Source organism: Chelonia mydas, chromosome 5 (assembly GCF_015237465.2).
Source record: "Chelonia mydas isolate rCheMyd1 chromosome 5, rCheMyd1.pri.v2, whole genome shotgun sequence".
NCBI lineage: Eukaryota > Metazoa > Chordata > Testudines > Cheloniidae > Chelonia > Chelonia mydas.
The window spans coordinates 50,319,624-50,347,009 of record NC_051245.2 but is presented as its reverse complement, the minus strand read 5'-3'; the positions used below and the strand labels follow the sequence as shown (position 1 = coordinate 50,347,009).

The 27,386-nt window shown below is 40.2% G+C and overlaps 1 protein-coding gene and 1 long non-coding RNA gene across 4 annotated transcripts in view; one reads left to right on the top strand and one right to left on the bottom strand.

Moving 5' to 3' along the window:
• RASGRF2 (Ras protein specific guanine nucleotide releasing factor 2) overlaps window positions 1-11,509 on the bottom strand; it is a 209,433-nt gene extending 197,924 nt beyond the window's left edge. For both annotated transcript variants that reach the window (XM_043547250.1, XM_037903168.2), the window contains exon 1: window positions 10,470-11,509. In XM_043547250.1, coding sequence (XP_043403185.1) covers window positions 10,470-10,754 — 285 coding nt within the window. In that variant the 5' untranslated portion in view covers window positions 10,755-11,509. The remainder of the gene's footprint in view (window positions 1-10,469) is intronic.
• LOC122465941 lies at window positions 10,550-23,665 on the top strand. 2 transcript variants are annotated; one of them, XR_006291095.1, is made up of 4 exons: window positions 10,550-10,670; window positions 16,707-16,830; window positions 21,403-21,589; window positions 22,100-23,665. It is a non-coding gene; the product is annotated as an uncharacterized LOC122465941 (long non-coding RNA). The 2 variants fall into 2 exon arrangements; XR_006291094.1 differs by lacking the exon at window positions 22,100-23,665 and having other exon boundaries at window positions 21,403-21,805.
• Window positions 23,666-27,386: the final 3,721 nt, after the last annotated feature.

Below are 27,386 nucleotides of genomic sequence, written 5' to 3'. Positions count from 1 at the left end.
TGGATATAAACTGTTCAGGAAGGACAGGCAGGGCAGAAAAGGTGGGGGAGTTGCATGGTATGTAAGAGAGCAGTATGACTGCTCAGAGCTCCGGTATGAAACTGCAGAAAAACCTGAGAGTCTGGATTAAGTTTAGAAGTGTGAGCAACAAGGGTGATGTCGTGGTGGGAGTCTGCTATAGACCACTGGACCAGGGGGATGAGGTGGATGAGGCTTTCTTCCAGCAACTAACGGAAGTTACTAGATCGCAGGCCCTGGTTCTAATGGGAGACTTCAATCACCCTGATATCGGCTGGGAGAGCAATACAGCAGGGCGCAGACAATCCAGGAAGTTTTTGGAAAGTGTAGGGGACAATTTCCTGGTGCAAGTGCTGGAGGAACCAACTAGGGGCAGAGCTCTTCTTGAGCTGCTGCTCACAAACCGGGAAGAATTAGTAGGGGAAGCAAAAGTGGATGGGAACCTGGGAGACAGTGACCATGAGGTGGTCGAGTTCAGGAACCTGACACAAGGAAGAAAAGAGAGCAGCAGAATATGGACCCTGGACTTCAGAAATGCAGACTTTGACAACCTCAGGGAACTGATGGGCAGAATCCCCTGGGAGAACAACATCTGGGGGAAAGGAGTCCAGGAGAGCTGGCTGTATTTTAAAGAATCCTGATTGAGGTTACAGGGACAAACCATCCCAATGTGTAGAAAGAATAGTAAATATGGAAGGCGACCAGCTTGGCTTAACAGTGAAATCCTTGCTGATCTTAAACACAAAAAAGAAGCTTACAAGAAGTGGAAGACTCAACAAATGACCACGGAAGAGTATAAAAATATTACTCAGTCATGCAGGAGTGAAATCAGGAAGGCCAAATCACACCTGGAGTTGCAGCTAGCAAGAGATGTTAAGAGTAACAAGAAGGGTTTCTTCAGGTATGTTAGCAACAAGAAAGTCAAGGAAAGTGTGGGCCCCTTACTGAATGAGGGAGGCAACCTAGTGACAGAGGATGTGGAAAAAGCTAATGTACTCAATGCTTTTTTTGCCTCTGTCTTCACGAACAAGGTCAGCTCCCAGTCTACTGCACTGGGCAGCACAGCATGGGGAGGAGGTGACCAGCCCTCTGTGGAGAAAGAAGTGGGACTATTTAGAAAAGCTTGATGAGCACAAGTCCATGGGGCCAGATGCGCTACATCCGAGAGTGCAAAAGGAGTTGGCAGATGTGATTGCAGAGCCATTGGCCATTATCTTTGAAAACTCATGGTGATCGGGGGAGGTCCCAGATGACTGGAAAAAGGCTAATGTAGTGCCCATCTTTAAAAAAGGGAAGAAGGAGGATCCTGAGAACTACAGGCCAGTCAGCCTCACCTCAGTCCCTGGAAAAATCGTGGAGCAGGTCCTCAAGGAATCAATTCTGAAGCACTTAGAGGAGAGGAAAGTGATCAGGAACAGTCAGCATGGATTCATCAAGGGCAAGTCATGCCTGACTAATCTAATTGCCTTCTATGACGAGATAACTGACTCTGTGGATGAGGGAAAAGCAGTGGACGTGTTATTCCTTGACTTTAGCAAAGCTTTTGATACGGTCTCCACAGTATTCTTGCCAGCAAGTTAAAGAAGTATGGGCTGGATGAATGGACTATAAGGTGGATAGAAAGCTGGCTAGATTGTCGGACTCAACGGGTAGTGATCAGTGGCTCCATTCTAGTTGGCAGCCGGTATCAAGTGGAGTGCCCCAAGGATCGGTCCTCGGGTCAGTTTTGTTCAATATCTTCATTAATGATCTGGAGCATGACGTGGATTGCACCCTCAGCAACTTTGCAGATGATACTAAACTGGGAGGAGAGGTAGATACGCTGGAGCGTAGGGATAGGATACAGAGGGACCTAGACAAATTCGAGGATTGGGCCAAAAGAAATCTGATGAGGTTCAACAAGGACAAGTGCAGAGTCCTGCACTTAGGATGGAAGAATCCAATGCACCGCTACAGACTAGGGACCGAATGGTAGGCAGCAGTTCGGCAGAAAAGGACCTAGGGGTTACAGTGGACGAGAAGCTAGATATGAGTCAACAGTGTGCAGTCGTTGCCAAGAAGGCCAAGGGCATTTTGGGATGTATAAGTAGGGGCATTGCCAGCAGATCGAGGGACGTGATCGTTCCCCTCTATTCGACATTGGTGAGGCCTCATCTGGAGTACTGTGTCCAGTTTGGGGCCCCACACTACAAGAAGGATGTAGAAAAATTGGAAAACATCCAGCGGAGGGCAACAAAAATGATTAGGGGACTGGAACACATGACTTATGAAGAGAGGCTGAGGGAACTGGGATTATTTAGTCTGCAGAAGAGAAGAATGAGGGGGGGATTTGATAGCTGCTTTCAACTATCTGAAAGGGGGTGCCAAAGAGGATGGATCTAGACTGTTCTCAGTGGTAGCAGATGACAGAACAAGGAGTAATGGTCTCAAGTTGCGGTGGAGGTGGTTTAGGTTGGATATTAGGAAAAACTTTTTCACTCGTAGGGTGATGAAGCACTGGAATGTGTTACCTAGGGAGGTGGTGGAATCTCCTTCCTTAGAAGTTTTTAAGGTCAGACTTGACAAAGCCCTGGCTGCGATGATTTAGTTGGGGATTGGTCCTGCTTTGAGCAAGGGGTTGGACTAGATGACCTTCTGAGGTCCCTTCCAACCCTAGTATTCTATGATTCTATGATTAACAGGTCAACTTAAGATGGCTTCTTTCAACTTAACTCTGTAGTGTAGACCAGGCCTTAGAAAAAAGCTAATTTGGGTCAGACACAGTCCACGTTCCATCTTGTTCCCATGGGCAGTAACAGGGAATTAGAGGAGGACCACAGCTGTTCCAAACTTTATGCTCTTGCATAGGAGCACAAGGAGGCACAGGGCACATGCATGGCCCTGACAAGCACAGCTATTTAAAGATTCCAAGCTCATGCACAGGAGATGCATGTGCATCTACACTGGGATCCACACTAACACATTCTCAAAGAACTCTTGAATTCAGAATAGTCAGTTTAAAAAAAGATTTGCACCACGGTTCAGAAAGTTCCAAATCAATCAATAGTGATTTCAGCACATGTGGATTGATTTGGTCCAAGTTTTCTATCTGGCTAGCTGTTGAAAAGGCAAAGAAATTGGTAAAAGTTCACCAGTATTTAAGGGCTAATAAAAAAATTGGTAGGGTCTAACTAGTTAGTAGACCAGGAACTTGTTTATTGTGTTCTTGTGTTTTATTAAGAGAATTGTAAGCTTTTTATTTTGAACAGTCTGTACCTTATGTTTGAGAAATAGATGTAATTAGGGAGTGAAATCTCAGAATATGTGTTTTGTGTTCATTTTATAAAACTTTTCTGTTTTTTTTTAAGCTCAAGGACACTGTCACTATCACCACTTTGTGTAGTAAACATCTTTGTGTTGTGTTGTTATTGCCTCTACATTTATTGCAAATAATCTGATCTCTGCCACTTCTTGACACCTGTAGTTTATCCTTATGCCTTGGTTTTCAGTTTTAATTTGATGCATCTTCATTCTTTCACTGACTGGTATTTCTCAGTTTTGTTTGAGAAGTAGTTTTCACTAGCTCTGCAAATATGACTTTGCCAATTGACATTCTTGTGTGGGATCAAAATATTTTTGAATGACATTGTCCAGTCATTTGCTTTCCTCTTTATGTTCCCATCAGACATATTGTAAATAGTCAAAGGCCCTGGGTCTACCACATGCAGCAGTGTGAAAAATTTCACCCTCTCTGATTTTGCTGAAACACCACTTGCCTCAAGGAAACCACGGAAGTGGTACAGGCATCTTCTCCAGTACTCTGCTATGTTCCTTTCCAGACTGAGGCATTGAGGTAGTGTCATTTGCTCTACTTTAGTTTTCCTCTGAGTGTGACATGATCAGGGTTGCCACTAACAGACTGATTGTGCATTCCTGGCCCTAGTCACTTGACATGGATTAGAGTTACTAAAGGTTAATATCCCCATCACATGACAGGGGTCAGTATCCTCTGATTCCCCACTTATTATCATTACACATATGAATTCTATTAATTTTGAAAAGGGAAACAATTTAGAAATTAATGAGTTCTACTAATTAATTTATTTAGACTCATTTCTGGGACACACAGCTCCATTAGTGTTGTATATTAGCAGGTAGCCTGATTTGTAATGATATAAAGCAGATGCACTGATTTTAAAGTGTGAAAAATGAGCATTTAAAGATAAAATTTAACATTTCTGTTATATTAAACACTTGTGGATATAGCTGTGGCTTTTCCTAGTCATTCTCCCATCATATAAAAATATGCAAAATTCTAAACAAACAGATATATTCTCAGTTAAAAATAAATGAAGAGTCTACACTTTTCTGCTTGGTTCAATCAATAGTGAGATCACATAAATTACATTTTTCTATTTTTATAGTGCCTGTTGCCTGAAGGCCAGGTGGCATCCTGTAAGTTCACTTTTCAATTCTACATGAAGAGCCACAGGCAATCTCTCGTAATGTAACTTGCATTAAAAGGACAGCAGTGTCAGCAATTAATTTTTAGACTGCTACTTGCAATGTATAAATTTACATTGATGTATTTTGTGAACTAATGCCCACAGTCTAGACTGTTATATGACACTCACTGCCATGACATCTGGGGATACATCAAGGACCTCATCTTGCAAACCCTTACTCATGTAAGAATCCCTACTCACTCAAAAAGTCCCAGTGGGCCCTTAATGCTTGCGAGGAACATAAGTCGCCACAATAGAACTAATATCAGTGAGAGATTTTTGGGTTGTTTTTTTTAAATAAGAACTCCTCCTTTGGCAAAGCAAATAAATTAAAAGAAAAAATAAATTGTAAATTTCATTTTCCATCCCAAGAATATTTTCATTCCAATAACATCACCACTAACACTCTACATTTGTTGGTACAAATGAATCACTGCCATTTCAATGGACAATTGACAATCAGAGGCCAAATTAACCTACTCTTTTTAAATAAAGCAGGACATTTCTAGTATGTGGGCAACACTACCTGGACTATGCTTTGGACCATCCCAGGAAACTATTCTGGCAAATTTCAGAGTAGCAGCCATGTTAGTCTGTATTCGCAAAAAGAAAAGGAGTACTTGTGGCACCTTAGAGACTAACCAATTTATTTGAGCATAAGCTTTTGTGAGCTACAGCTCACTTCATCGGATGCATAAAGTGGAAAGTACAGTGAGGAGATTTTATATATACACACAGACCATGAAAAAATATACACTGTAAGGAAAGTGATCACTTAAGATGAGCTAAAAAGACTTAAGAATCATGGACAATATTATACCTGAAAAGGCAACTGATTATGATAGTCTCCTCTGAACACAGAATCACTGTATGATTTTATATTGTATTACTTAAAAAAATTAAATGAGCATGGTCTGATGGCATGTGTCTTTTTCATTATTTCAGTAACTGCATTTAAAATAAAGAGGTTTCACACATCATATAATTTCTCTGCCCTTAATCAATAGAAGCACAGCAAAACTAAATAAATATAGAGCTACAGGCAACAGTAAAAATTCAAATAATTGGATTTTGTTAATCTGAGGGGACACAGACTTAGTACTACATTTAATTTTGTTAAGTGGGAGGAAGATTATTTCAGACAAGGTACAAGGCAAGAATCATCCCACTTTTCTTAAATCATATAGTAAAGCTAAAAGCTTAGAATATTTTAAGACTATTTTTTTCAATCATATAAAACTACATTTTAAATGTTGAGCTTAATCCATATACAGTTATAAAACAAACTGTAATTATATAGGCATTGGCCCAATATAGACTATTTAGAATAACTTTTATTCAACTATCCATACTTCCATAAAGCCTTTTTTCTCTAAATTGAATGAGTTCACTGGAACACAGGTTCTATTCTCTAATGAGGCATTGAAGAATGGTTGGGTTTCATTTTAATTGTAAAGAGATTAATCACTTACAGATATTAAGTAATTTTTCTTTAATGACCTTCTGAAACACAAAGATATTTTCTCTCAAAACCACAGTCATAGTGAAGTATTGGCATGCCAGGAGCTCCACCTGTTTCTGGTTTATGGCTTGTGGTTCTATTAGGGGTGGGAAAGACACATTTTAATTTGAATCAGACTTTAAACTTTTCAGTGTATAATATTTTCACTTTCAGATTGGTGGCTTACAAACTAAACTATTTCTATATTATCATGTTTTAAATAAACCTGTTTTAAAATTAATTTAAAATAGGATTTAACAGATGGCGATGACTCTCATGTGCAGAAGTTATTTATCAAAAAGCTCTTCTAAAATTCAAAGTTTTGAGTTCAAAATACATTGGGGAAAATTAAAAGCTCCATAAAAGGTCATTAACTATAAAAACAACTGAATGTCCATTTATTCATGGATTATATAATTTCTTTAATATTGAATCAGAAACTACACTTTTAAAATAAATCTTTTTGAAACAGGATGAAAAATATTTTTAAAAAGTCCTCCCACTGCTATCACTAGGCAAGAGCCATAAAAATTGCACACACTATATCAGAATTATTAAAACAGTGCCACAAGTCTCTAATACATTATTATAAAAAATGGAGCATTAAACTGAAGGCATTCAGTATACTCTAGAAATTGTACAGTAGTTACTGTCCTTGTGTAATAATCCTCTGAGACAGATTGGTGGAAGAGCCTAACAGCACTAGTAGTGGTTAAAAATGTGGAATCTTTATCTGCTTGTGTTTGATGGGGATCAGGGAGTGTGCACATCTGCACATAAACATATTTGCTGGCTGAAATTCACCAACACTGATATTTTATCCTGCTGAAATGGAAAAACTTAACTCCAAAGATCTTATCTGATACATGACATTACAAGCAAGACTATCAATTCAGTTTCTAAATCAAAAGGATATGTAAAATAACTAAAAAAAATGAAACAAATGTTTTTTCTTTTGCATGCATCTTCTATAATCCACAGCGGCAGAACTGATAGAAAACAAATTCTTTTGTCTAATGTACATTACAACTTCATCTTTCATTGACTGAATGATAAATGTATTAATCAGCAGGTTTTGCAAACCACATGAGGTGCTGCAGCCCCACAAATGCATATTTCCCATGCTATTGAACATACTTTCAACTATTTCAGTGGAATATCCCATGAAATAACTTAAATAGAAATATTTTCCTCAGTAGCAAAATAGTATCTTTAAAAAGGCTCCCATTTATATATTGTACTACAACCTGCTTGAAACAATCCAGAATTTTTACTTGTTTTGATGTGTCTCACTATTTTTGTCATGACATCTCATACTCCAATTTCTTTCATTGTCTACTGCAGTTACCCACCTGCTTTAACCCTAAATCACCTAGTAAGATAAAATCTAAATAGACAAACCAAAGCATAAGTGCAAGCTATAATAAATGAATTATGGATTAAAAAACTGTCCTCACACCTCACACTGTCTAATTTAGGATACTGTATAACACCTATCATTGTAGTTTCTAAGCTTCCCAGGTAAACTAAGTGTGTAAGGTAAGCTCCCTTGTCTTGAGGGAGGTGATGTTTTTTAAAATCTTCTCTTCTCCCCCTTCTGGAGAACAAGGCTCTGCCTGGGAAATAATTCTTTTTAAATCACCAAACAACATTTTATCTGCTCATGGAAGCAACAAATACTTCTGGTGAAGCTAGCCTTGCACAGGTGGAAGTGAAAGTGTAAATGCTGAACCTTCATTATCGTCTGTTACAAATAACTTTATACTCCTATTTTATGAAAACAGAGAGCTCATATTTTTCAGTTGTATTATTTTCCCTTCTCATAGGATGGGTGCATCAAGGTAGGTGCTTCAAGAAAGAAAAGGAAAACAGAAGCATAGTACTGGTTAATGTGTTTTCAAATACTTTTTTGTTTTGTTTCACACTGAAAAATATAACTGTAGTTCTTAGAAAATACACTAGGGTTGCCAACCCTCCAGGATTGATCTGGAGTCTCCCAGAATCGGCATCAATCTCCTGGTGACTATTGAAAGCAATCTGGGAGATTTTAATAGGATATTTTAAGAAAATGACAGTATGTCATGTTGGGGGAAAAATCTCGTGGAATAGCTTCAAAGTTGGCAACCCTAAAACACACACATTTTTGTCTGTATGGATACTTATCACATTTGGACGAGAATTAAAATGATTTTAAGGAGGTACTGAGAATAAAGTGATATTGTAGGGTTCCATATTTATTACTTTCAATAACTCCATATCAGCTTTGTTCATTTTTCAGGCTAAAGGAGAATTTTTCTAACTGCCATCCTTGCAAACTCAAACCAGGATCTGAAAACTGTAACTGTATTCTTTCTCCCTCTCAAATCTTCAATAAACATATTTTCTGGCAAAACTTAGCAATTTAGTTGATGTTTAAAGCAGGATAGAATCCAGCTTGCTCTCCTATAATTCTGTTGTGCTAAATGCATTTTTAAAAAGTGTCTTATTTCTGTCAGTAAAATAAGCATGACTTAAAGACACCCAAAGAGCAGATACATAAAAGGTGCTGTTTTCACATAGTTTTCTTAGTCTAACTGCACTTTAAAAACACTAGTTATAGAAACATAAGACAGTAAACCCATGAAAAGATTGGGATGCAGAGTCCTGGAAGACTGACATTAAGGAATAAATACATGTTCATTTGAACCAGGGATTCCCATACACTTCAATTACTCACCCTGACGAGATTATACATCAAAGAAGCAATCAAAAGAGTTCTATTAGTCATCCCAACATGCATATGTTAATTTGCATAACTAGGTATATTTTTACCTATAGATGTTGGATGAGTTAGATAAGCATGAAAATATCAATGCCAAAAGGACTATTAATAAATGGATAGTTAAGACAAGGCAGCAAAAGAGGAGATACTTTCTGAATTTAGCTCTAACACATATATCAATCTAAACAAAGTAAATGGACTAGAAGATTTTCATAAGCTGAGAAAGGTTTATTCCTCTTTCAAAACAAATGCCTGAGTTCACCTGGCACCTTCCTCTTTGGACGTAACCAAACTTCTCTAAATCAGTTTGACACCTGTTGATATCTTCTGTGAAGCACAGATGAATCAGCACATGCTACATGCAAGTTTAATGCACAGACTTCAGCAAAGCAGTGAATAAAAGGACACCAGAGTTTCACATTAGGTGCATTATCCTAAAATAGAGGAGGCCTAGAGTAGAATATCTGATCCATTACTATGTAGCATAAATGCAGTGTCCTCTTATTCATTGTTTTGAAAGATGTATGTGATATTCAACAACATGCCAAAAACCAAACAAAAACCCAACACCCCATGGCTTAAGAAGTGTCCACTTTAGGGACCAGATCCTGCAACTCTTACCATACATGAGCTGTCCTCCACTCTCACTGCAGTCTCTGTGTTTTGTTGCATGAGTAAGGAAATGCAGGACTGGACTCTAAAGTGTCATGATTTAGTTTCCATTACAATTTTGTTCAGCGTTAAAAATATTAGACAAATATTGGTCTGATTTACTCTCCTTTACAACCTCCTTCCTCTGGGGATTGCCCCGTAAGTACATCATAGTATAAATTGACTATGTCCACTTTTTCCTGGTCCTTCCACTAGCTTCTTAGAATAGGTTTCACTATAGCAGGGTTTAAAATGGCTCAAAGAACTGCAGGTTTTGCCATTGCCCCAAAATGGAATCTGATTAGTTTTAAAGCTCATACACATTGTTGCCACACATTTGTCCCAGAATTCTTTATCTGTTTAGGCTGGCTGTATTGGGCATGTAGTTGTCTCCCAGAGGAGCCCAGCCTCTAATTGCTCAATAGTGGAAAGTCATTCGTTCATGACATTTTAATACTCAGGCACCTTGTATAAAGCACGGAAGTGCAACTACTGGGAAGATGGGCAAGCTAAAAGACCAGGGACATATCTCTGCCCTAGTTTATATGGACAATGAGAACATCCAGAGTTACATTAGGGTCATTTAAAAAAAGGGTTTGGAAGGGATAAACCCCCATGCTTCGGGGCACAAGGCAAGATCTCTTGCCTCTGCCTCTTGAAGCAGCCACTGTCGGAGGGAGGATACTGGAATGGATGGACCCACGGGTTGGACCCGAGGTGGCAGTTCCTGTGCTCCTAGTTTTTTCCTACCGCGTGCCGCCCTTCTCAGGGTAGTTACAAGGCATAGGCGTTTTCACTTCGAGCTGAACCGCTACTTTCGATTCGTTTAGTGACCCCCTCCACACACCTAGGCGGACTGAAACGGCAGCGGGTGCTCCCGGTCCATGTTAGAGCCCCGAAGGAGATAGCTGGGGGACCGCCGCTGGATGACGGAGGCTTGGGGGGGGGGTGATGACCCCGCGGGAGGGATGAGCCTATAGTGAGGGCGGGGGGCTGACCCCACCAGAGAGAAGCCCCGTGTCTATGAGAAGCGCGGGGGGCGGGGGTCCGGTACCTGCTTGTCCAGCGCGGTGTCCTTGGCGCTGCCGGCGGAGGCGCCCTTGGGGGCCGGCGCCCGCTCGCAGTTGCAGCCCTCCAGCATGTACATGCCGGCGGGCCGGGCGCTCTGCTCGCTCTCGAAGTAGAAGAGCACGTTCTGGTAGAGCGCGAACCACTTCTCGTGCCAGCGGCTGGTCTCCGCCGTCTTCTTGCTCAGGTAGCCGCGCTTGGTGCCCTCCTTGCGGGCCAGCAGGGCCAGGTACAGGGCGTGCCCCTCGTTGTAGCGCACGCTCTTCTGCATGGTGCCTGGGCAGCGGGTCGGCCTCCGCCTCCTCCTCCTCCGCCTCACTGCCCGCCCGCCCTGCCCCGCATACGGCAACTGCCGCCGGGCGCTCACAGCCCCGCCGAGCCGCGACGGTGCCTCATGGGCTCTGCCTGCACCGACGGCCAGCTGCCGGCCGCGGCGCTCCGCCCGCCCGGCTGCGGGCTGCTCTCGGAGGAGGCGGGACCGGCGCTGAGCCCCTCCGGCCGGACGCGCTGGAGGGTCCCGGGGCTGCTCTCCCGCCTGCGCCGCGGCTGCTCCCTCCTGGGCTGGGGGTGGGAAAGTCGGGCTGGTGCTGTCCTCGCGGGCTTGGTGCTGCTGCTTCCCTCTGGGCGGCTCTTCCGGGGCTGCCGCTCTGAGGGGCCGCCGCCGCCCCGCGCTAACCCTCAGGCACCGGGCGAAGCATCCCGAGCTGCCAGGCCGACGCGCGGTCGCTCCTCTCCCTGCCTTCCCGTGGCCAAAAAAGTTGCGCACGGAGCCCGAGCTGCTCCCGCTGCGGGGAGAGACGCGCCGCGGCCGCGAGGATCCCCCAGCAAACTCCGCCGGGAGCCAGAAAGGGAAACGTCACGTGGGAGATCAGCTGTAATCGGCTTTGAGCCCAATTTAAAGAGCAAAGTCGTCGCCGCAGCGTTCTATCCCTCCCTGTGTGTGCGAGGATCTGCCTCCTCCCTGTCTGCCTCCTCTGAGGGTTTATCTCCATCCAGCCGATCTGGCTGAGGGGGAGAATTACAGGAAAGCCGGAGGGAGAGACAGAGACAGATTTCCACAGCGCTAGGGGGAAGGAGCAATAACGGGCAGGTTGCTGCAGTATGTCATTTTCCTCCCCTACCTGTATTTGTATCTAAACTCTGTCAGGCAAACTGCCTCATACTTAGTGGTGGTCGCATTTGGTCATGGATTTCTCCCATTTCCTTTGCATGGGATTAAAGGGGCATATCAGGAAAACGAGAATGAAATGTTTGTACGCCCATAGAAAACCCTCAGGCCCTTGGCTTTATTATTATTATTATTACTACAATTCCTTTTGAGGGAATTTTTCGCCATAGCATAATACTTATGACTTTAATAACTATGTGCAGAATCTGCTGTGATTTTTAAAAGTCTGTTAGCGTTTTTAAAAGAAATCTTTAATAGCACAAGATACAGAACAGCAAATCATTATTAAAAAGTGAATATTACACGCATGTAGACTAAGTAGGGTTTAAAAAAACATCAGTGACACCTTCAAAAATCAATATTACCAGATATCAGTTTAAAACTTTGCAGACATCTTTCTTGCAAGAAAAAAATGTGTTTTTTTTTAAATGTGGCTTTTAGAAATTTCAGATGTACTCTTTTCCAGATAGCCCTGTTTTAAACAAATATAAAGGACTCAGAATGTATAGCGTGCTTTATATCAGAATCCAGTCTACTATACAAATGAACCACTCAAAAGCTTTAGCTCAAATTACCACCGTTTAGTTTTAAGGATATTTTTAATGAGCATATTTGCAGTGTCATATATAAATGCAAACCTTGTCCCCTACAAACCTCTACAAATGAGATGCTAGGTCCCAATCCTGCAAAAAGCACAATTTATTTTACATTTAGCTCAATAGGACTAACTACCTGCATAGGTTTTAAGTGACCAGGGCAAGTGGATGCATGTAACTATTAAAAAATAAGCATACATAAAGGAAGCAGTTTTTCCTGACATATATCATTATTACATAATTCCTAACAGCAATTTAAACTGTATTAATAGGACTACTTCCACCAACTAAAAGAATTCAGGGTTCACTAAATGCTTTAAACATTCCCATTTATTGCGCTTGATTCTGTATTCCTTATACAACCAAACCGGACTTTAGAGGAAGTTTGGGGGTGTGCTAGAACTGTGAGATTGGAATCCTTACCTTATGTATCTGCCACAATTTTAAGGGATACTGTTAACTTCAATCTTTCCAGCTTTTTAAAAAAGGAGTTTAAAGTAGTTTTATATCCTACACTTACCTGATCCCTCCTGCCAATTTTTGTGATGTTGTAGCCACATTTCAATTTTTTAAAATGTTTTTCTCTCCATTCCTTTTGACCAAAAGAATCACCACAGACAAAAGGGGGAAACTGACTTTCTCATTGACTGTGTGGGTGAAGTAGTGAAGATGAGACTATACAATGTGCTGTCCAATGGACAGAAACCAGAAAACATTTTTCTCTAATCTTTTCAGCTATCGTAATCTTAGATGTTATCTATGAAAACAGTTGGTGAAACCTCTTCACACAGAATGTAATTTTTAAGGCCTTGATCCTGCAAATACTTGCAAGTAAACCCACTGAAGTTGACAGTGTCCCTTTAAACTGTGGCATTGTAGATATATAATAAGGGCTTCAAATTCTGCATTTCTAGCATCTCCCAAAACTTCCACTGAAGTCAGATATGGTTGTGCAAGGACCATAGGTCAATGGGACTACGCCTATACATGAAATAGCTCACATGCATTTGTCTGCAGGATTGAGGACTTAGTTGATAGTGTCCCTTTAATTTAGGCCCACCATTTCAGATCTTTGTTATCCAGCACAGTATTCAACAACTGCGTGAAAACTGATAGAATATCATTTCTTGGTGTAAATAATAGCCAAAACAGTAAAACTTAGGGTTTAATAGATACTATCAAGTAAGGTGAGTATGTAGGTTGTAATGTGATATCATTTTCAAATGTCTGATTATGGCTAGTGCTTTCCAAAACTAATGCAGTTCATTATCACATTTCATGACCAAATGTTACAGTTACACCCCATCATTCCTAACATAAGGTATAATTTTTAGGCCCAGTTCATGCACTGTATACAGTAATAAACCCCTTTGCATGAGTGTGAACTTCATAACACAGTTTCTCAGACCAAAAGACTATAGGTATGTAGTGCCAAAATTATACCCATTCAGCAGTTATTTTAACTACCAAATCTAGAGACTAGTTGATAGTTTGAATTATTACATGATTGTGATATAGGTACATGTACATTTCCCGAAACTAGAAAAGTTGGACACTTTATTGTCAATATAGCAATCACCGGGAGTTGCAATAAGGAACGTATGATGCTGTTCATCAAATTGACGGTGTATAACAATAAGTGATGGTTACACTGTTCCAAAGTTCTATTTTATTATATTAAATATGAATAACTTCTCAATAATTCTACTTTCCTTATTTCTGTGGTGTCATCATTCTTATAAAAGCACATCCAAGTTTTTATCTTTTTTGTATCTAAATAAATATTTTTTTAAACTTCTCTTTTACCAATTATAAATAAGTGGTTCTTTACCGACAAACCATGGGCCACATTCAGAAGTGTGTAAGAGTAAGTTACAGATCCAAAAGCAGATGTAAATGGGTTTAAAGGTGGTCAGTCAGTGTATCTTACATGCTGAAGAGCCAGAATAAAGTGCACATTAAATTAGGTAGTAGTGGCTCTACTTTAACTTTCATTAGCTTTTCCTGCTACACTGCTCTTTGCTGGCTCCTCAGGGAGTAAATTCCACCAACTTATACTTTTGGACTCCTGAGAATCTACATCACTTTACACATCATCTCTAATTTAGTCCCCTATATTTCCTAAATGTTGTGTCAGAAAGTTTGCCAATTAAGTGGACATATAACTGGCTGAACATTCTCAGATTGTTTTAAAATTTGATTATGAATAGTCATATTATAGTGACGCTGTTAGCCGATGGCCAGGGATGTTTGGTGAGGTGCCAGCTATGCCCGTTTATACCATCCGTGACTTTAACCGCTAGGACGCACTGTCCCTTCGCGGCGGGCAGCCCGGGCTAGGCTGACGGATGCCCCAAGGTCCTAACCACCCGTGACTTTAACTGCTAGAGCTCAGAGCTCCTTCGCAGCGGGCAGTCAACACTGACTGACAGGTGCCCCAATGGCAGCACTAAGAGCCTCTCCACACCCGTGACTTTAACTGCTAGAGCTCAGAGCTCCTTCGCAGCGGGCAGCCAGGATTGACTGACAGGTGCCCCAAGAGTTTGCCCCGTGGAGGCGGCACAACTCAACGCTAGGCTCTTAGTACTCTCACCTAATGGCCAGGCTTTATAGCCAAAACGGCTGAGGTTCTTTAATTGTGTTGGCTGCTTTACAGTAAACCAGAGAAACAAGTCAGGCTTATGCACAATGGTTACCAAAATTTATTAAACTAGATTCTAATCATGTGGTTACAAAATTGCTAGTGCCTACTTATTTAAATGTAGAGATGTTACACACACAAACAAGTTACAAAACAGAAGCCACAATCCCAAAGAAAAGAAAACAAAGTATAGAGCTCTATTTCAAAATATGTGTACACTAAAGATAGGAGATCAGGTGTGGGTGCTTCTTACCCTCCTTGCATCTCTCGATTCCAGCGGTGCCAAGCCAGGATCGGTCACTCAATTCCGCGGAAAGACGAATAAGGGACAAGGCTTAGGGACCCTCTTAGCTGCAGAAGCCTTGGGAGGCTGTCACTTATCTGACCAGCAGATAGATAGTGAAAAGCACTCAAAAATCATGGTGCTGTAGGTCCCATACTTATACCTCTGTACTTCTTTATTCTCTTTCTCCTTTCTTATGCCAAATTGGGGCTGGTCTGTCTGGGCGACGCCAGCTCTCACAAGAGTAGTTCACACTTGCAAGGGAGAAACAATAAGTTTCGACTACTGGACACTTCTTTTATCAGGGTAAATATTTTCCCACCTAGGATGTTGGGGTGTGTGCATCACGCTATTTAGTAGGGGCTAAGAGCCATGTCTGTCACAGCTTCTCTGTCTGCTGTGAGCCTAATCGTTGTATATGTTCCCAGAGGCACATTGTCACAGCACACCTGTGCTTCTCACAGCTTCAAAGGCTGTGCTGGAATTTATGTTAAGTGCCCTGTTGTTTTGGCTCCCGTGTGTTTCCAGCAATGCTGGTCTGAGGGGGGGGGGCTGTCTGGCTACAGACGCCTACAAGCACTAGCTGAGATCATGGCGCCATTGCACTAAGCACTACACAAACAAATAGTAAAAGATAGTCCCTGTCCCAAAAAGCTTTGTACAAAATTTATCATAGACTTGTAAAAAGAGTGAACATAAGAGCACAGATTGTCACACCATTTAAGACAGACAGAGGGTGAGAAGGGAAACACACAGAGGTGAAGTGACTTGCCTGAGCATTACACATAATGCAAGCAACATACACTTTTACGAGAAGTACCTTCATCTTTTAAAGACAGCATCAGATACCATGCATCCTCCTGCCTCCCTCACTCTCTGTTTATATATAGTTCTGAAATGCTAACCTGGAACAAGAACATTTCTTATTGGATACAAAAACAACCCAGCCAGTAATAAATCTCACCTGTACCAGCTCTTACATTACTGAACAAATTAGTCCATTTTGAGTAGATTGAATTGGACCCTGGCAATTTAATTTTTTTTTAAAGGGGGGTGGGGGTAAGCAAGTGTAATACTACTGAAGAGACCAGCTTTATAAATGACAGAACTGGCAATAGAACAGCTGAATATTTTGGACCCTAATATGTGTCTGATGGAGTGTTGTTTAGCTTGCAGAGTTAAGTGGTTCTTGCTTCTGGGTGTTTCTACTCCTATTTGGATCCTTCAAGTTGTTTACAGACTGTTCAGTCTGCTTGCTCAGGTTTAAGGATGACACTGCCAATAACTTTTCATTCCAGAGGATAGATCAGTAGTGTGTTCTTGTGGTTAGCCACAAAGCCATTATGCTGAAAGGGTCCCTGACTCTTGTGGTCATAAAAGGACCCATGGCACTTTTTGCAACACCCAGAGTTATTAGCCTTGATGTCCTGGTCAAATTCCAATTAGGATAATTACACTCCACCTGCCTAAATTCACATTGTAATTTCAACTGTGTAAATAAATTCTTCATTTTCTGTCTTAAACTGTTGTAACAGTGTGAAGCAGCTGCTGCACTCCAAACCAGAAGTACCTGCATTCCAGCAATGGGGAAAATGATACACACATAAAGGATATAACATGCTTTATGATTCTTCTGGATGAAAGACAACAAAAAATGAAGTATACCTTCCTATTATGAGTTTCTTTCTGAGGGAGCACAGGATTTTGTCTCAGGTTATTGATAGGCTGCACTGGAAGAGGAGAAAGTTGTGATTAATGAAATGTCCATCAAATTATTGATTATTAAGATGACAGAAGAGAGTGGAACATGCTGTCATTTTTATGCATGGTTTTACATAGTTATTGTCACATCAAGTTGTACATCTGGAATGGTTTCTGTTCATTTCTCATGTTGTATTGTTGCAGAAGATCATTCTTCACCTCTAAAAGTCAAAATAATATAGATAGTACAAATGATCTCAAACTGTTTGTTAACAGATGCAATTCTTTATTTGGTAAAAATTAAATGTCTATTATAGGAACATTCTTAATATCTATCTCAGAAGTAGAATATCAGACCGAAGACTGCTGATTTTACTTAAATGAGTCATTTCACTGACATCAGTGGGCCTACTCAGGTGAGCAAGGAGAACAGGTTTTGGCCCATGTGTAATGGATTCATAACATTCAGCTAGTATTTTGTGGTACCCTACAATGCGGATGGATTTGGAACCATGCAACATTATGTACTACATGTATTATAAGCTGCATGACCTTAAAAATAACCTAACAAAAATGTTCAGACACCTTGTTCTATAATTTCCCCCTTTGTATATATAAACAGATTTTTTGCTTGACTGCACCTAGCTACTAATGTCAATTGAGGAGATCCACCCTTCTTTTGTACTAGTTATTTAATTGACATTTTTGTGATTGCCTACGAATTCATGGATAAACTGCTTTAAGGCACTGTGCAAAACATGCCGTGTTAATTCATTTTCCATTGTTCATGCTATTGCTGCCCCTTTTCCAAATGGAAGCAGATGTCCAGAACCTTGTAGTTCGGCTTCCCAGTGGAGGAAAATCAGCGATGCAGAGTCTGGGTATATTTTAAGTGTAAATACTACACATATATACACCAGTACTGGAACAGAGATGGCCAAACAGCATGCGGACAATCCAGTCGTTCAGCAATTTCAGTTCAATACCAATGGCCACTTCCCATGAAGCAACTCTGTCTCAAGAATTGACTCTAATTTGAGACCAAATTCTCCTGCTGGTCATACAACTGATGCTGCACAGAAACTTGCATAACAAAACTAACACTGCCACCCAGCATGTCTTCCGAAGAGTGAATATTTGCTGTCACCCAAGAAAAAGGAACATGAAGACTATGTATAACAGCAACAACCGGTGACACCTGCCATAACAGTATGTACCACATTTATCCCCATTATTATAAGTGATAAACCCAGGTAAAAGATCAAGCAACAAAGGACTGCAAATATGAGAAAGACAGGGTGGGTGAGTTAATATCTTTTATTGGACCAACTTCTATTGGTGAAAAAGACAAGTTTCTGAGCTCCACAGAAGAGAACCTCTACGGCTTGTCTCTTTAACCAACAGAAGATGGTCCACTCAAACATATTACCTCATTCACCTTGTCTCTCATATCCTGGGACCAACATGGCTACACCAACACTGCAGACAACCTTAGATGCTATCATGCTGTTTCTGCAGCTCATGCACCATGATTTAGGATATTTGAAAGCCCTATCAGTAGGCTTTCTACAGCACCATAGAAGTGCGTATGTGCTTTCAGGCAAAAAGACAGGTCCTCTGCTCTAGGAGGTTAGAATATAACAACCTGACCCTGAAGGCCCTTAACTTTTACCCATAGTGCAGAGTCCCGTGCATCTTCCCAGTGACGTCAATGGGACCGTTAAGCTGCTATGGCAGCTTTCTGCCACTCAACTTTTCTACCATATTTTTATTATTAGAAAGTCAGAGGGTCAGGCTAAAGTTAGTACTGAAAGGGAAACTAGCATTTATAGTATGGAGGTGTTTGTACGTCCAACCCTTTTTAGCACTAAGCTCCAAATGGGGGAGTGAGAAGGAGACAGTTTTTCAGGTCTGGTTTCAGCGTGTTCCTGTGACAATGCCAAAGACAGCAGAGATTCACTAGCTGAGTTTAAAATTGAAATGCCAGTGTTCAGGGTGTCTACTGAAGACTTAAGTACCTGCAGTCATCTAGGTCTTTGGAATGTTTGTTAACATTACATAAAAAGTCACACAAACATTTTATATAAATATAATATAGATAGAGTAGATATGGATAGGAACTGAACTTTACATTTGTGATGCAAACACTGTACAAACAACATATTTCTACATTTTCTTCATGATCTGCATGTTATTTTAACTTGTATAGTGAGGTACTGCTCAGTGTAAGTGTGAGATAGACCCTACATCTGAAGTCAATGAGAATTTTCCCCTGTGTCATGGTTTTCTATGCATTAGATTTCACAGATCACTTTGAAGAATTCAATACCCTTTCTAATAAGGAAAATAACTAATTCCTACAGTTTACAACTAACCAAAGACTGAAATTTTATGTACCCCAAAACATTCCTGGAAGGGAGTTCAAATTGATTCTTTAGTTGCTCAAAAGACTTCAGCACATCATAATACAAATTTCATAACCTTTAAATATCCAAGTAGTTCTCCAATGTGAGTCAATAGAGACTGAACTCCAAAGTGTACAGCACAGTGTAGGCTTTATCAGCAGGAACTTGGTAACTAGGGCAACAAATTTAGAATGAAAACAACATATTGTATCAGGATGAAATTTCACTACTAGTAGTTTTTATTCAATCAGAACCAAGCCAAATTGCAAATTATTTTTGTCTGTTCTAACAAGATCTGTTCTATTAAGTAATAACAAAATACATAAATTAGAAATATTCCCTATAGCTGAAAGATTTTCAAGGCAAATCTGAAAATTACCCGCTCCTCCTCCCAGATCTGAAGAAAGGTTTAGGCAGCACAGTGGGTACCCTGAGGAACAAGAAGAAACACTGGGAAGAATTAGTGATATTTACATGCCTTAATACTGATACAAGGAACCTACAGATATTCTTCTAAAGGGTTGCATAATTCAAAGGAAACAAGTTTGATAAATGAAGTAACAGTCCCCTGGTCACCTTGAAAGACACATTTAATGTATTATGTAACTGAACAGCTTTCAGAAGTAAAGCGGCAGATTTTTCAACATTAACTTTATAGCTAAATAGAGTTGTATACTGAAAAAAAATCCATGTGATGGAAAATGGAATCCCCTGGATTTCTCGTTACAAAAATCAAAGATTGCAGAGTACATACATAACATCAAGGTCATTTGGAGTTTCTGACTTCTTGTTTTCTTTATGTCCATACTGTATTCATATTTTACACAGATGCTGAAATTCATTTTGTGAGTGTATTCAGATGCACCTGGGGCTTCAGGGTATAGTAAAGAATGCCCAAGAACAAAATGTATAACTACAAAAAATGTCTTAGAAAGCATGTAAGACAGGCAATAAAGAAGTGAGCACAATATTATCACTTCATACATGGCAGTCTGGGCTAAAAAGATAGCACAGATTAATAGAGGTAAATATTTTGTTTGAATGTTTTGTTTAATTTTTGCGGAGTGGGGAGAGGATACAGAGGTTAGTATTTATATTGCTCGCTTCCCCAGTATAACCTCCTCACACATCCTGTATGCTCCATATTTATGTTGTTATGATACTCAATTGACACCATTTTGCAAATGGCTGGAGGCCACTGATAGAAACAAGACAGAACTTCAGAGGACAGATAGGTGAAGGCTAAAGGAGACAAAATAGTTCAGAGACCCTTAAACAAAAGAGAACAAAATAGAAAAAGGTAACAAACAAGTATATTCAAAACAGTAGCAGAGAGAAACTTACTCGCAAAACTGTTTAATTTATTGTAAAAATTAAACATAAAATTACTTATTGATATTTTACTTGTAATAAACCACATGATGGTGCGCCTTAGTAAGCTATTGATGCACTTCTAGGTAACTGAAGGCATGAACCCACCCTAAAACTGCCCTGGTATTTTGCAAATGTAGACGATATCATGGCTTATTGTTTGGATAAGTTCCTTCTGAATCTATAATAGGAATGTCAATGGCAAAATAACTTGCCCCGTTAAGTTTGTTAAAAGAAAATGTTTAGTGTTTCTGAACTGGATTATTTAATATTCGAGTGGCTGGTGCTTCCAAATTCACAGGAGGAGGCAAAACAGAAGATCATTATTTTATTTTATTTTATTTATTCTGTTTTCATTTATTACAATCAGTTACGAAGGTGGAATAATTATTTGACATATATGACATGACAATTTTGACATATTTCATATACTAGATAGATAGACAAAAACTATTAAACTACAGAAAATGCTGCGAGAACACAACACAAAAAGCAGCCAAGTCAGACTGAAGATGAACCATTCTAAAATGAAATGTATGTGGTCTGATGCCTTGCCAAAAGCCCAAATAATAGTCAAGGGAGAACAAAAAGAAGAAGTTGAACAATACGTCTGTTTAGGCCAAGAAATTATCATGCACCATGATCAGGAAGGTGAAATCTCACAAAGAAAGAAAGCTGGTTGGCGCACATTCAGTTCTATCGAGGATGTCCCCCAAGGAAAAATCAACAAGGCAACATGTGCCAACCTCTTCAGCTCAACAGTACTGCCAGCAATGTTGTACAGCAGCAATACATGGGTGCTGACAAAGATAGAGGAGCAACAACTGTGTCACAGAGAGGGCGACAGAAAGAAGAATTCTGGGGATTTCAATCTGCAACCGAGTCCCCAGTGAAGTGATCAGACAGCAGAGTGGAGTGCAGGATATCATTGTTGAAAGCAGGTAAAGTAAAATGCGATGGGCCGGGCATATAGTTAGGCTCACTGATAATCAATGGATTACAGCTGTTGCCAAGTGGTACCCAGGGGAACTGAAACAACCACTTGGCCGATCTCTAAAGAGATGGGAAGATTTTATTGCAGAAAGGCATGGCCACACATGGAGAAGGAAGGCCAGGATAAAAGAAGAATGGAAGATGTGTTGTGATCGACACAATCTATATGAGGGCTGAAGGACTAATCGATCAAGGTTATCAAGATAGATAGATAATAGACACAGATATGATATAGTGATACTGTACATATACCTGGGAAGGACAATCAGATGATGCCCTAGGCTTTACTTTGCCAAGAGAATAATTGTTTTGGAATTGATACACAGAACATTTAAGATAGTTTTATGGGGTTCAAGAACCTTATTTTATCCAAATTACTCTCTAGTTCTCTTACAGCATTGGAATGTTTGAAAGTGAGCTCTTTGAATTACATATTGCTTCATTCTGCCATACTGAAGGTTGACTGTGGAAGCCAGACATGTGTCTTATCTTCATCCCTGGATCCTGTGCTGTTTAGGAAGTAGACAGGCTGTATCCAAAAGCTGAAAGAAATAGCTTCAGAGGATTCTGACACCCAATAACATAATATACATGATTTGCCCTTCTTAACATGAATTATAATTTTTTTTTCATTTTAAATTTTTCTCCTCATTGTTCATATTTTTCTTTTAAAAAGTTACTGCCTAGGAGTCTAATGAAGATTATAAATGTTATAGTCATTACCACTTATTATTGTGATTATTATGTATGATTAAGCTTGCTCATCCTGTAAAGCTAAGCAAGTTTTCTTCCAGAGGGCTTGTCTTTATGTTTCTGTGTTATTCATCTGTAATGCAAGTTGACAAGAACTATAATTAGGAGAAAGAAAAATGAGGGGTCTGGATGATAGGTTGCTAATGGCAGACAGAGGATTTACTGGAAACATTTTGATAGAGGAGTTAACTGTCAGAGTTCCCCTGGTCAGGGCTGCCGAGGGAGAAAAAAAATAAACATCTGAGCTGTTTCAAATTAGGGATCTATATAGATTGGGAGAATAACTCCAATTTATTATTTTTGTCACTCTTCGTATACCAATAGTTTGCTTATGTCTTTTCAGAAAAACTTTTTAAAATGTTTACATTGAAGGGGACTGACTGGCTCATGGAATTAGTAATGGGATATAGAGCTTTCTACCCCCAGGTCACTGGTTCAAATTCAGCAAAAAGAGAGTAATTGGGCCAAATTCTGCTCTAAGTCACAGAATTTACACTAGAGTATATGAAAGCAGATTTTCAGTGCATTACTATCAGATGTCTGTTCAGTGGCCTATGTAATCTGAGTTGGTAATCTCAATCCAGTTTCTAGTCATCACAAATCCACTAGCACATTTTTTATTCTTGTTAGTAGTCTAAGAAGAGAAGGCAAGAACTGAATGGGCCAGTGGGATTCAGTATATCTATTGAGCAGCATCTTCTCTAATTTATTGCAGTTTTCCTCTGGTGGAAATCCTAAGCAAAGACAGGTCACCTCCTCTCTTCTCTGAGGAATCTACCTGCAGTGAATTGATTTAGTCTGTGCATGGAGATGTATTTCACATGTCACTGATCCTACACAAGTAACAGTCACCCTGTCTCTGTAAACTTATATATCAAATTATTGATGAAGCAATACTTAAAAATGCAGGAGGCCGGAGCATCTTATAAACAAATATATGCTAAGAATATGCTTATTGATTTTCCTATTCCATTTCCTCTAGTTGCAGGAATTAGTCCTAAGTGGCATGCATCCAAGTAGCCTGTGATTTTATACCCTCCCTATAGTTGCATATATTTTCTCATGTGCAATGTTGAGTGGGTAGGTTTTATCATCATAATAAAAGCTTCACCACATTTGAATGTGCCATTTATACATCTGTTAATATTCATCATTCCATATATTTATAATATCTAAAAGAGACTGTTTTCATAATCCCTAAATCCATGATTTTTGCCCTCTTTCAAATCCCAAACCCAGACCTAGCTCTTCTGAAACACCTATAAGAAAGGTTTCAGAGTAACAGCCGTGTTAGTCTGTATTCGCAAAAAGAAAAGGAGTACTTGTGGCACCTTAGAGACTAACCAATTTATTTGAGCATAAGCTCACGAAAAGCTTATGCTCAAATAAATTGGTTAGTCTCTAAGGTGCCACAAGTACTCCTTTTCTTTTTACCTATAAGAAAGTGACCATCTCATCTGGATAATCTGAAGAGCAGTCTGCATAGGCTGACGTGTATTTATTAAATAAAATATATATATGACACAGAAAAAGTGTATCACTCTTCTCACTTTCCGTTGCTTGCCTTCTGTCACAGCGGTGTCTGTAGATAGATTGAGTCCAGCTCCCTTTGACTGGAGCAGGTGAGCCCAATCTAGCTAATTACTGAGGGTTAGGCTATACCTGGGCCTATTAAGGGGTACTAACAGGCAGCACTGGGGAGGAAGAACTGAGACAGGCTAAGCCCTGGACAGCACAGGCCACACTGGAGTGATGCTAACTCCTCTGGTGAGTCCCTGGAGCAAGGGGTGCCATGGGCTCAGGAAAGAAAGCCAACAGCTGCTGCTCCAAGGGGGAAACAGAGCTGGCTGATGCTAGGAAGCTGCCAGGAGCTGAAGTGCCAGAGACCCCTGGGAGGGATGGCCCTGAAACCTGGGGTCAGGTACTTGAGACTGTTCTGTTTGTTTGTTTAACCCTTGTTATAAAAGAATAAACCTCCCTGAGTGGGACTGGGTGTGGCAGGGCATGCTTGGATGCGGGGTGCAGCAATGGCCACCTGGTGACACGGTCTTAGATTGTAAACTCTGTGAGACAGTGACTAGTATATTGTAGGCCCTACTGGAATTCATCTTAGAAATAATAATATTCATATTTATTTATTCATTGCCGAGTATCAAAATTGCCATTAAAGCAAGTAGTACAAAGGTATTTAAAAAAAGAACAAGGAAAGCATGAAAGGTGGGGAGGAGAGGAAGAAACAAAACCATAACAAAGTGCCAGCACATAAGTCTAATTGACTTTTTGTATTCTTTGTTGTAGTCATGGCAGCCATTCTAATTTTTCTGCAAGACACATTAATACAAACCTGCAACAAAACACTTCCTAGTGGAAATATTTAGGAAATATCAAGAATCCTCTAAATGCCCTGTTTATTCTTCCTCATCTAAAACACCCTGTAATCCTGTCTCATTAATCAGTGCAAACAAAAAGAAATCTACGCACAAATTTCCAGCTGTGCTCATTGTTGTTCTTCCTGACAAGAGTGAATAGGAAAATCAATGTTAAAAAAACTTCAGTTTATTCCAGGACATATATTTTGTTATAATCAATTATGTTGCAAGTTTATGCTGAAAAGCGGCGTTTGTGTAAAAGGCAGTTATTTCCTAAAAATAAAATTGAAGTTAATAGAGATACATCAAGGACCGAATTTAAGTTTAAACTGCGAAAATAAGCTATCTGCAAATCTGGGTCAGTTAGTTACAGTGATGCGCAGCAAGCGTTTGGGGTCTGCTGTTTGAAGACTTGCAGTCTTGGGTGAGTCAGCAACTCACAGACTGTTAACTTCTCCTTTGGTCTCATGAGGCCAGAGAGGGAGGGAGCTCACCACCTACTTCTCAGTGGAAACGAAGGGGAAGGTATTTCAGCGCTTGTTCGCTCCCTGCGGACTCCACAAATAGTAAGACTGGCCCTGCTGAAAATATTGTAGAAAACAATGAAGTTTGTTAAGAGAGAGTGCACACTACAACAGTGATAAGGAAACTACCTATGATACCACAAGAAAAAAACTGAAGGAATAGTTTGGCATGAATTAAAATTCTATGCCTGGCTATCTCAAGGCTTCTGTCAACTGGTGAAAGTAGAAAATGTACCAGGAAAAAAGTGATAATTCAACATGAGAGTTGAAAGGCTCACAAAACTCCACAAGAGCTTCTGTACATCAGTACAGTCAAAGGAAACTTAATGGGGATCTAAAATATATTCACCTTGAGTGACAGTTTATAGAGAAGAGATCTAACAAAGCAACAAATACCAAGGACTTGCAGCACTATTTCACCTGCATCTACCAATTCACTAACACCTATTCACAAAACAGAACAAACAGGTGGTGAAGTCTGAAGAAAGCAAAATCATCAGAGCAACTGCATGTTTAATGACAGGTTTCAGAGTAGCAGCCATGTTAGTTTGTATCCGCAAAAAGAAAAGGAGGACTGGTGGCACCTTAGAGACTAACAAATTTATTTGAGCGTAAGCTTTCGTGAGCTACAGCTCACTTCACTGGATGTGTTTAATGTGAATGAACTTTTGCCCCATTATTATTATTATAATTATCTGAGGAGGATCCCCTCCTTTGAGGGGGATAGTAACTGCTGCCGAGGGGGATAGTAACTGCTGCCAAAGGGGATGGGGGGGGCAACATACTCTTCTCACCCCCGAAGCACTGTGGAGCAGAGTGTGTCAGGGATGTAAAAAAAATGTGGGTTTGGGGGTTTTGTCATCTGGTTGGAGGGGTTACATAGTTTTACTGTTTTGTTTTTCATATTTTGAACATTTATGGCACTCTGAAGTACTCACCTAAACATGTTGGAACGTTTTTTTGAAACTACACATAGCCTCTCATTTCAATCTATAAACGAGCATTTTAAGAGGTACATAAAGTTAAAAGGGAACTCATGAAACAGCAAGCATCCTATTTGTGTAGCAGGTACATTAACTTTAACTAGTTACTTAACATTAACTAATGAATCTGGTTATGCATCGCTGGTTATGCCATTTTCTTTGCTTTGCTTTCTATTCTTACTGCATTGAGAAAATATTCCTCTATGTAGCTGTATGATGGGAATGGAAACGTTAATGATCAGAACAGTTTTTATGTTACAGAATGAAAAACATTTGCGTCAACATGTTATTTAATTTACCTTTACTGACAAATGAAAAAAGGACAGAGTCCAATTTAAAGATTTTGAGGAACAGATCACCCCACTCACACAAGAAACTCATAGGAGAGGGAAAACAGGCAACAAAACCATATACAGTGCCCCCCATTTACTCTCTTGGGCAGCACATCTCAAAGGGAAAGTGTTTTTTTGGGGGTGGGGGGGGCAGACTGTGAAGTTAGCAAGGACAAGGCCTCACAACCTTTTAGCTTCTAGGGACCCAAGCAAAAGAGATCCTTAAAGCCACAGATACAGGAGCCACACGCTGCTCCACTGGGTGCCCCTTTGTCAGCATAGTCTCTGAAGAAGCCCTGCTGCTATTGGATGGGTCCCTCCTGAAGGTAAGTGGTACCTGCTGTAGAAGGGACCAAAAGGGATTTAGTACAACTCCAAGCTATATTAATTCCAGACAAGATTTCTGCATGGAAATATGGAGGAGATGCAGTGGATAGCATCACTGACAGAAGCTACTACTTTGCAGCTGGGCCCGAGGTTCACAAAGTTTCAACAGAGGAATTTCCATGGGATCCCCAGGAGTAGGGGCCCGTGCAGTGGAGGGCAGAATCACCCCCTTCTTAAAACCAAGGAGAGATTATCCAGAACATAAGTTCCCCTTTGCTTGTTTAAGAACCTGTCCCCATACTACAGTCTGGAGTTTTCATTTGGTTAAATGTAAGGGAGGAAGTGTTGTGTTGTCTTGTTTTTGCCTAGAATTTGGAAGAAACATCTGAACTCAGTTCCTGAGACTAACTACTGTACACTATATAACAGTGTAACAGATTTTAACTGATTTTGTTAA